Source organism: Camelina sativa, chromosome 20 (genome assembly GCF_000633955.1).
Source record: "Camelina sativa cultivar DH55 chromosome 20, Cs, whole genome shotgun sequence".
Classification (NCBI taxonomy): Eukaryota; Viridiplantae; Streptophyta; class Magnoliopsida; order Brassicales; family Brassicaceae; genus Camelina; species Camelina sativa.
In genome coordinates this window covers 6,321,179-6,330,809 of record NC_025704.1, presented here as the reverse complement: position 1 = coordinate 6,330,809, position 9,631 = coordinate 6,321,179, and the positions used below count along the sequence as shown (strand labels likewise).

Here is a 9,631-nt window from a genome sequence, read left to right as displayed (position 1 = left end):
AAGAATGACAAACAAGACAATGGTGAACACAGTGATGATGTTGTGACTAACGACGACCACATCTTGAATAAGCATAACTGCCATGAGATAGACAGCGAGCAGAAGACAGACACCGTAGATAAAAGTAAAGCTAGCTCCATCGGTGGGACGGATCTGCTTGTGACCACCAACTGGTCTGATTAAGAACATGAGGGAAACACCGACAACCGCAGGCGTAACAGCGACCATGAGAATGAGAGAAGCCGGGTTAGATGAGTTGAGCATTGTAAATATCTGAGACATGATCGCACCACCTAGTCCAGCAAACCCCTTGAGAATACCCACCACTGGACCTCGGCTCTTAGGGAAGTTCTGAACACCAGAGACTAATGTTCCAGTATTGAAGTAGGTTTCACCATTGTTCCCAATGAATATGAGAAGACACATCTGAAAACAAAGGAGAATTAAATCATTCAAAAAGGGTTGTATCAGCATAGAACTGAACATACTAAGCCAATCGACTACATCATCAACAGAAATGCTAACAAATTCCCCAAAAGCAGAACCTTTACAACAAAAACAGAACAAGAGATGAAGAGAAAAAAAAAGAGGAATCTGTAATAAAATTGACAGCGACGTATTAGTAACCAAACAACCTTAAAAGCAAAAACAGTTTCAGAGATTCGAAATAGAAAGTCTCTAATTTTTTTTTTTTTTTGCTCAGTACCCAAAAACTTTCGCACACAGATGAATCTGAAGGGGGCCACATGCAGTTTCTTTAACCGACGGAGAAACCAAAGAAATGGAAGAAAGAATCAAATAACTCACAGCCCATAGAGGAAGAACGGGAGCTCGACCGGTGACGATAAGCCAAACCCAACCGTAACCGAAGAGGTTCTGAACAGCTCCGACAAGAAGAGCGGCCCAAAGAGGCAAGATCTCAGAGAGAGTACCGGCGATGAAGCCGACACTATCACCAAGATCTTTAGCGACTCCAAGTCTGGAAAGCTCCTTCTGGTTATAGTTTAAGGAGCTTTTGATGACCGGAGAAATGCTTCCGAACAAATAACCCATGCCAGCACAAGACTGTATCCACATGGCAGCCACGAACACGAGCCATCTGTTGTTTATGAAAGACACAAACTTTTCTCGCGTGGTCGACGCCATTTAGAATATTGCTTTCTGGGTTTCCTTTGTTTCTTATCTCCACCACCGGGAGAATCCGGGAAAGATTCGGGATCAGAGGACGACGACGATCGGCGAAATATGTCGTCTTTGGGAAAGAAAGAAAAAATAAACTTTTTCTTTTTCTTTTTTATTTCTTCTTTTTGAATATTCGTCTGTCTGTCTGTCTGTCTGTCTTTTACACGATTTTATCCTTTTTATGGTCTTTTTAATTGAAAAAGACAAAATTGGCCTTTGGAAACCAAATCAGTAAAAAAGTTATTATTACAGAGGCGTGATTACTGTTTAATCTGTTTAAATTACGATAACTATTAGTTAATACAGTACTAGTAAAATCTCTATAAATTAATAATGTTAGGACCGCAAAAATTTATTAATTTATAGAGATTTTATTTTATTTTATTTTAATTAATAATTATTAATTTATAGAAATATTGTTTATATTTGGTAATTTTTTAAAAATAAAATTTTATTGTTATAAATAATCCCCTTTATAATAAAACGGAAGTACACAACATTGTTTTGGTAGACTTTATAATTTTAATAAATGGTTACAAATAGGTTATACATATATTATAAATTAATCCATATATTAATTGTAACAAATAAAATCTTAATTGTAACAGAAAATTTTAAACGGTTATTCCAAATTGATAGTTCATGGATATTTCAAACTTTATTTCGGAAGATCACGTATATGGTTCCAAATATCTAGAATCACAATATTACCATTTTATTTTCCACATATTTTATTGATAAACCACATTAATAAAAGAATTATTAAAGGGAGAAAAATATACTCTCAATCATAAAAAATAATCAAATCTCGCTAATTTAACAAGATTAATCGTGATCTTCGGGATCATATTCAGAAATTAAAAATTAAACATTAATGCTAGATTAGGACCATGTTAGAGCACGGGTTAAAATTCATTTTATTTATATTATAATTTTCGAATAAAATATAATTTATATGATTGATTTTAAAAGTTTTTAAGGTCCTAATCTAGCATTAATCATGATCTTTAGAATCATATTTTATTTTAAAATTATAATATAAATAAAAGGAATTTCAACCCGTGATCTAGCACGGGTCCTAATCTAGTATTTTTATATAATCAAGTACAAGGAAAATAACAATTCTCATGTTTTAAAGAGAAAATTAAATTTTTTTGATATAGTATAAATATTAGAAATGAGGTCTACCAAAAATTAATGTTCATATATATACATATAATTTGATAATTTTATATAATTATTGGGATTATATATTTACAAAATATTTTTTTTAAAAAATATTATCTTATTATATTATCGGATTATATCCAAAATTACACTAGTTCCAATTGAAACCAGAAAAATTTATTAATTTATAGAGAGTATTAATTTATGGAATATTAATTTATAGATGTTTGACTGTATATGATTCTTATAACTTACTAGTGGATCATCAAGGAAGACCTGTACAAATTGAAGAATAAAAGGATCGATAGTAATAATGTATTTTTGGAAAAAAAGGATCGATAATATTAATGAGTAGTCAAATGTAGGATTGTTGTCACGCCACTGGTCGGTCACTCTTCTTCAATGTTATGTGTACTTCTTGTTTATGTCCGTGCCGTCCATTTTTTTCTCTTCACTACAAGAGATATGTACATTGTTAGCGAGGGAAAAATGCTATCATACATATTCTATAGCGTTATCGTAAATGCTGTGATATCCGCAGCCATGGTAGATACCCCACATACGATAGCGTTTTTGACATGTTTTGATAAATCCCCACATACGATAGCATTTTTATATTATAACACTAATCAAATGCTATAATACATTTTATTGTAACACAAAATTAGTGCTATTTTCACTATATAAATTTTATAATTTGTATATTTGAATCCTGTTTTGCAGAATTTATTTAATTAGATTTAGATATATATATATATATATATATATATATCATAAAATCATCTACATACATAACATTAATATTACATTAACCAAAAGAAGTCTTACATAATATCAAATGTTACATAACATCAAGTGCCACAAAGTCTTAAATAAAATAAAACTAACATTGCAATAAATAGAGACAAACTTCTAGATCATACAAAGAATAATACCATCCTTAGCAGACTTAGCCTTTGATACATGGTCCATCCTTTCTCTTGTAGCGCCATACTGTGATCACATTCTTCAATCAATCTCCTCTACTTTGGTAGCCTCCGAGTATTTGAGGTCATTCCAAAAGAATGTTTTGCCCACTTATCTGAAAATTTTACAAGTACAATATCATACTAAAACAAACAAGTAAAGGGTGGCTACATTACATACTCAATTAGGTGAAAGCCTGCAAATTTTGACTAGCAAATGACAAAGTCACTAAATGTTCTATTCTATCTGTAAGATTACATGAACCATCAGCAAATGGCAAGAAGACTTACAAGATTCTCGAGCTGTGGGTTATTAGTACTAGAAGATTAGAGCAGAGAGGGATACAAAACTTTTAACATAAAACTCTAGAGGACCTGAACCCATAACTACAATACACACCTAATACTGTTGACCTACAAGAAAAATAGAGATAAGACAAGTAAATCTTGTTTCAGTTGCCTAAATACCATCTATCAAGAGATATAAACCATTAATCTATTATTCCAAAGAACATCATCATAGTATTTCGTCGTAAAGAGGAAAAAAAGAACACTTTTTGAAATTAGAAGGTGGGTGAAAGATGATGATAATTAGTAGTGCGACATAGATATTAATACCTTAAAAGCCTCTGAAACCAAATTGGATACATCTGGTGGCCCTTTCTTTAGCAAGCATTGACCCAACAAGACCTAACGTAAAAGCAAGATAGATGAAAACATCAAACTTCTGCACTGAAGTTACCGATACACAAAGATAACAAATGGGTGAGTTATCATCAACAACGAACTTTAAACATAAATGTTTCCTGCAAAGAGATCCAAAATTGATTTTTGTCCTGCAAAGAGATCCCAAATCGATTTGGTATAAACACCTGAAACATAAACACAAAAGGTTTTATTTTTTGATCAATACTACATAACCGAGGACAAGTAAACAAGAAACATACAAGGATTAAGGGAGCCTTACTATCGATTCTCATACGCTCTTATACTAAGTTCTCTGTTTGCCTCAATGACCCGATCAGCCTAGAATTGGTAAAATAAATGAGGACTGAGAAATAAGCTAAATTACTCAAAAGAAAGGAATGAACACAAACAAAGCAATTATCTCAATTAGCTGACGAAACTTAGAAACACTCATACTATATAGCAGATTCCTCTTCATCTCTGAAGTTACAACAAAACAAGATCCCATCTTACCTTCTTCTTCTTTGTTTCCAGCATTAATAACCTTCTGATATAACCTTTGACCAGACAATTGTATGGTTTGTTTGAGTAAAGGACATCTTTTGATATGCTTTTCGAGATTCTCCTGCAACACAAAGCTACAAAATTCGAATCAAATAGTTTGCTACAACAACAAGAGACATAGAAAACTAAAACCTTTGGAAAAAAACCTTTGACTTACTGAGATGGATCAATAGGGCATGGAATCAATTCACCTTCCAATCTCTGACTATGGTTCCCACAAGCTCTGTCTCGGAAAAAATAACTCTGCTCATTAATTTTGAAAAAAAAACAAAAAACGAAACTTTTTACTGTTCCTTGTAAAATCAACATGATCCCAAATCGAAATTCAAACATAAAATCGTTTGATTTGAGCTCAAACTATACCAAATCGGAGAAATTTCCGAGTACAAGTGAAGGAAAGTAAATCTAGGGTTTAATGGTGATGATAATAAGAAGTATGAGCCGAGAAGAAGGAGAAGAGAAAGAGAAGACGAGAGGAACAAACGGCGAAAGACAAAGGAGAAAGAGGAGACAATGAGAAGAAATTGAGCTTCAAAACCTGGTCTGGTCATCGACGAAGACAAGAGGAAGATATGGGTTTGCATCTTTGGAGATGGAAAAAGGGGATTAGGGTTTGAAAGAGAGAGCAAGAAAAAAGTTTTAAGAGAAATGAGTAGGGAAAAGGCGTTTTAGTGAATTATTTGGTTAAGTGTTGGCGGATAATGCAATTTTCGATTCCTGCTTAGAGATTTTTCGACTTAGCGTTTATTGAATGCTATCATATGAAGACTAAAATTATAAACTTTCTTTAATAGCAAATGAGAAAACCGAGCTATCTTCATATGCTATTAATGTAGGGTTTTTTTGTAGTGCTTTAATCGCGTGCCGGCACGGTTCAGTCTTCTAATTATAAGGTTTATTACTTTATTATCCCGTACCGGTATACCGCCATAGCTATTCAACATTATCGTTAACAAATACTGTAATACACTATCTTCATTATTTTCTCTAAAGAAGATATAAATATGCCGCCAAAAACAGAAGAGGATATATAAAATATACAAATGCAATGTGTGAATTGTGATTAGCATAATTACGAAAACTAGAATAATATATATATATAGGCCGACTAAAACACACGTTAATCTTATTAGTAGATGTGGAATAGTCTAATATTTTACCAACTATAATATACATGCACGTTGAGTTGACTAAAAGAAATTATACAAAAAAGTCTAACATTAGTGAAATGCCTCCCAAACTAAAGTAATAACGTCACTTGATCTTGTTATTGTTCGTACCGATTGAATGAAATCTTACCACAATTATTTCTTCGGACGGAATTTTGAGACGTTAGGAAACGAGATACATGTGGGAAATTATGAAAATAAATATCTTCATATTAGTAGCAATATAGCCATATATTCTGGTCTGGGATATATTGTCACGTCTAATATTTCATAAGATTCAATTAGCTGTATTTGTAAAGGGACACATATATTCACTAAAAGAAGAGAATCCAATTAAAAGAATACAAGTGTCTTCATTTGCTATATTTTATGGTAGCGTGAGTGGTGTCATTATCAATCTAAAGATCATGAAGTATCAACTACCCGTTCTAAGTTTATTTTCCGTTATCATTAATTCAGAGAGCCTTACTTTATAATCGATGTGTGATGGGTGCACCGTGACCTGTCAGGCTGTCATTAGATAGGTTTAATCTTGGTTTGTAATAATAATACTATAATTTTAAATAATACACAACTTGCAAGCATGTCTTTTTTTTTTTGGGCCAGTAGCTCTAATTAGATGAACGCAAGTTACACAACTTGCATGCATGTCTGATGTCTTCTTTGCAACAGAGCATAAGACACTGTTTTACTTTTTGGCATTATTAAATCCAAAGATGAATATGGTTGGTTTGTTTGGTTATATGTTTTTTCTTTATCTATTATTTTCGGTTATACGATTTCTTATCAAGGATCGCGTTTGGATATCAACAATAGGGTGAAGAGTCGTTTTCCCGTGTGTTTTATATGAGAAAAAAATATAGAAAGATTTTATAGTAGACCAACATGCTATTTAAAAAAAAAATCGCCCAATAAATAAAAAGAAATAGAACTCATGCGTACGTTTTAATTATATAATAAAAAATAAATATGTGATCTTTATAAAAAAAATAAAGATGTGAGCGGCTTGACTCGGATATATGGATAAGTTCTAAGAATTATATGGACAACAATTGATTTTATCATCTTCGTTTTTTGGCACATAATTAACGTCGTCTCCTAATTATTCGATCAGCTTATATAAACTTATCCATTTGATATTGTCTTCGAATAAGTCAGGAGTAACCGCTATTTCTTACATACTCCGGGGTTACTAGGCATTTATACGAATTACTTAATTACTACTATGAACTCAAAATAAAGACATACTCGCAAAGGCCATGTCTCTTGTAGCCAAATGAAAAAAAGTAAAAGGCAAGTGTCTCTTATAACAAAATAACAAGAGACAGACCACATGTTTGTGAGACAAGAATCAGATTCTTAGCATACCCAACAATCAATACATAGTATGTCGTTATTATAATAAATAATTATGACACAATCGAGTAGCTGCAGAGAATAGTTCTTTCCTTCACCATGCAAACTTCGTAATTTCCTCCGTTTCAAGCCACTGTTTCATTAAGATTTTCCATGTTAATCCAAGCATTCTATAAATTAATACATACATCTGTGCATCAAAACGTACAACTATACCTAGATCCTATACTAAACTCGTAGATTGTATACTTATATCAACTAGCTGATTGATTCTTTACATTAATATATGGCGTTGAATTGGGGACCAGTCTTAATGTCGGTGATTCTGTTCATCGTATTGACGCCCGGAGTATTGTTTCAATTTCCGGGGAAGACCAAAGTGGTTGAGTTTGGCGGTTTTCAGACAAGCGGTGGAGCCATTGTCATTCACACTCTCATCTTCTTTGCCTGCATCACTGTCTCCCTTATCGCTCTTCATATCCACATCTACGCTGCCTAATTAATTTGACATAACTTTAAGGCATCGTCTTATCCCTCTCGCCAGCTCTGCATCATTAATTTTTCCTTGTCTTTTTGTTATTGCGTTTTGATAGCTTTGATTTTATGATTTCCATTAATAATTAAGTGCTTGTACTGGACTTGCAATGAATCCTTTTTCTTGATTGTTGTTTTACATTTTTTTAATACTTAATTATATCATTTCTTATATATGAACCGTCATTGATAAAGAAGCATGCATCCGTAGACGAGATTGTAAGTTTCAGAGTCCAAAAATAAACTGAATGATTCGATTAATTGATAAAGTGTTACAGGAAAAGAACTTATAGTAGAACAACTACTTAGCACTACTTCCTAAAAAACCTGCAACTTATGTAACTACTCCGTTAACAGCGGAAGACTCAATCCTACGACTTAGACCAATTCAAACTTAACAATAAAACACTTAAAATTTGATAACACTTCTTATTCTTCAATCCCTCCCATTAAACTGGAAATACTTTGTTTCCAGTTTACACCTCCTTCACGCCAACTCCCATCATTCCTCTGAGCTTCTTGAAGACTTCCAATCTCACCGGCTTGGTCATTATATCTGATAGTTGGTCTTCTGTGCAGCAAAACTCCAGCTCAATCACCCCTTCGTTCACAAGATCTCTAAGAAAATGGTATCTCACATCAATGTGTTTGCTTCTCCCATGTAGAACTGGATTCTTGGATAGCTTAATGGTAGAACTGTTGTCACAAAACAGAGTTGTTCCAATTCCTTGATCAAAGCCAATTTCTGTTAACACATTCCTCAACCACATTGCTTGACACGCCCCATGAGCTGCTGCAACAAACTCAGCCTCTGTTGTCGAGAGTGTGACAATTGGCTGTTTCTTGGAAGACCACGACACTGCACCATTTCCCAGCATGAACAAATACCCAGAAGTGCTTCTTCTATCGTTCTCATCTCTTGCATAATCACTATCAACATACCCTACTAGCTTATCTTCTTCACCAAAACCACGCTTATACTGAATACCAAAATCAGTAGTACCTTGAATGTATCTCAAGATCCTTTTGGCAGCTAGCATATGTGCTTCAGTTGGATTCTCCATGAATCTGCTCACCAAGTTGACAGAGAAAATAAGATCAGGTCTGGTAGCGGTTAGATACCTCAAGCTTCCAACAAGCTGCTTGTAGGCTGTTGAGTCTACTGCTTGTCCAGCTCCTTCCTTTGTCAACTTGCTTCCTGTAACAGTAGGATTCACCACTGAGTTGCAGTTTTCCATACCGAACCTCTTCAATGTTTCCATCGCATACTTCCTCTGATTGATGAAGATTCCTTGCTCATCTTGAATTACTTCTACCCCCAAAAAATATTTCATCATTCCCAGATCAGTCATTGAGAATTCCTTCATCATGGACGCCTTAAAACCTGCAAGCATCGACTCAGAATTGCTTGTGTAGATAAGATCATCGACATATAAGCTGACGATCAAAACATGTACTCCCTCAGCTTTGATGAAAAGCGTGTGCTCACAGTAGCATTTCTTAAACCCCTCTGTGATGAAATAGCTCTCAATTCTGCTGTACCACGCCCTTGGAGCTTGTCTTAGGCCATACAATACCTTTCTCAGCTTATAAACTTTCTTGCTATCTCCTCCCTTTAACTCAAATCCTTTGGGCTGCTCCACATATACATCTTCTTTGAGTTCACCATGCAAGAATGCACTCTTCACATCAAGCTGCAGGACTCTCCAACCCTTTTGTGCTGCCAATGCAAGAATCAATCTGATTGTATCCCATCTTGCTACTGGTGCAAAGACTTCATGAAAGTCTACTCCTTGTGTCTGATGAAAACCCTTAGCCACCAACCTTGCCTTGAACTTATCAACTTCTCCCTTCTCATTTAGCTTAGTTTTATAGACCCATTTGACTCCTATCACCTTCGTTCCCTCAGGTAACTCAACCAGCTCCCATGTATGATTTTCTTCTATAGATTTAATCTCAGCTTCCATCGCCTTTCTCCATGTATCATGTTTGATGGCTTCGTCAAAC

General features: G+C 34.2%; 2 protein-coding genes and 1 long non-coding RNA gene across 10 annotated transcripts in view; 1 reads left to right on the top strand and 2 right to left on the bottom strand.

Moving 5' to 3' along the window:
• Positions 1–1,323, bottom strand: part of LOC104772249 (protein NUCLEAR FUSION DEFECTIVE 4-like) — a 3,530-nt gene extending 2,207 nt beyond the window's left edge. The window contains exons 1-2 of the mRNA XM_010496882.2: positions 808–1,323; positions 1–426 (exon numbers count right to left, since the gene is read on the bottom strand). Of these exons, the coding sequence (XP_010495184.1) occupies positions 1–426; positions 808–1,146 (765 nt within the window). The 5' untranslated portion in view covers positions 1,147–1,323. The remainder of the gene's footprint in view (positions 427–807) is intronic.
• Positions 3,135–5,577, bottom strand: LOC104769642. 8 transcript variants are annotated; one of them, XR_764413.2, is made up of 6 exons: positions 4,723–5,577; positions 4,515–4,639; positions 4,282–4,340; positions 4,103–4,186; positions 3,606–4,004; positions 3,135–3,430 (listed from the first exon to the last, which is right to left on the bottom strand). It is a non-coding gene; the product is annotated as an uncharacterized LOC104769642 (long non-coding RNA). The 8 variants fall into 8 exon arrangements; XR_002036834.1 differs by having other exon boundaries at positions 3,135–4,004; positions 4,723–4,808; positions 5,104–5,425; XR_764415.2 differs by having other exon boundaries at positions 3,135–4,004; positions 4,723–4,788; positions 4,929–5,424.
• Positions 7,109–7,752, top strand: LOC104769641. The gene has a single exon (XM_010493907.2). It carries the CDS (start codon positions 7,377–7,379, stop codon positions 7,587–7,589), a length of 213 nt encoding a protein of 70 aa, XP_010492209.1. The 5' UTR covers positions 7,109–7,376; the 3' UTR covers positions 7,590–7,752.

What these genes read in the sequence shown, in the direction of transcription:
- LOC104769641 (XM_010493907.2), top strand. Translation starts at nt 7,377, where the DNA reads ATGGCGTTGAATTGGGGACCAGTCTTAATGTCGGTGATTCTGTTCATC.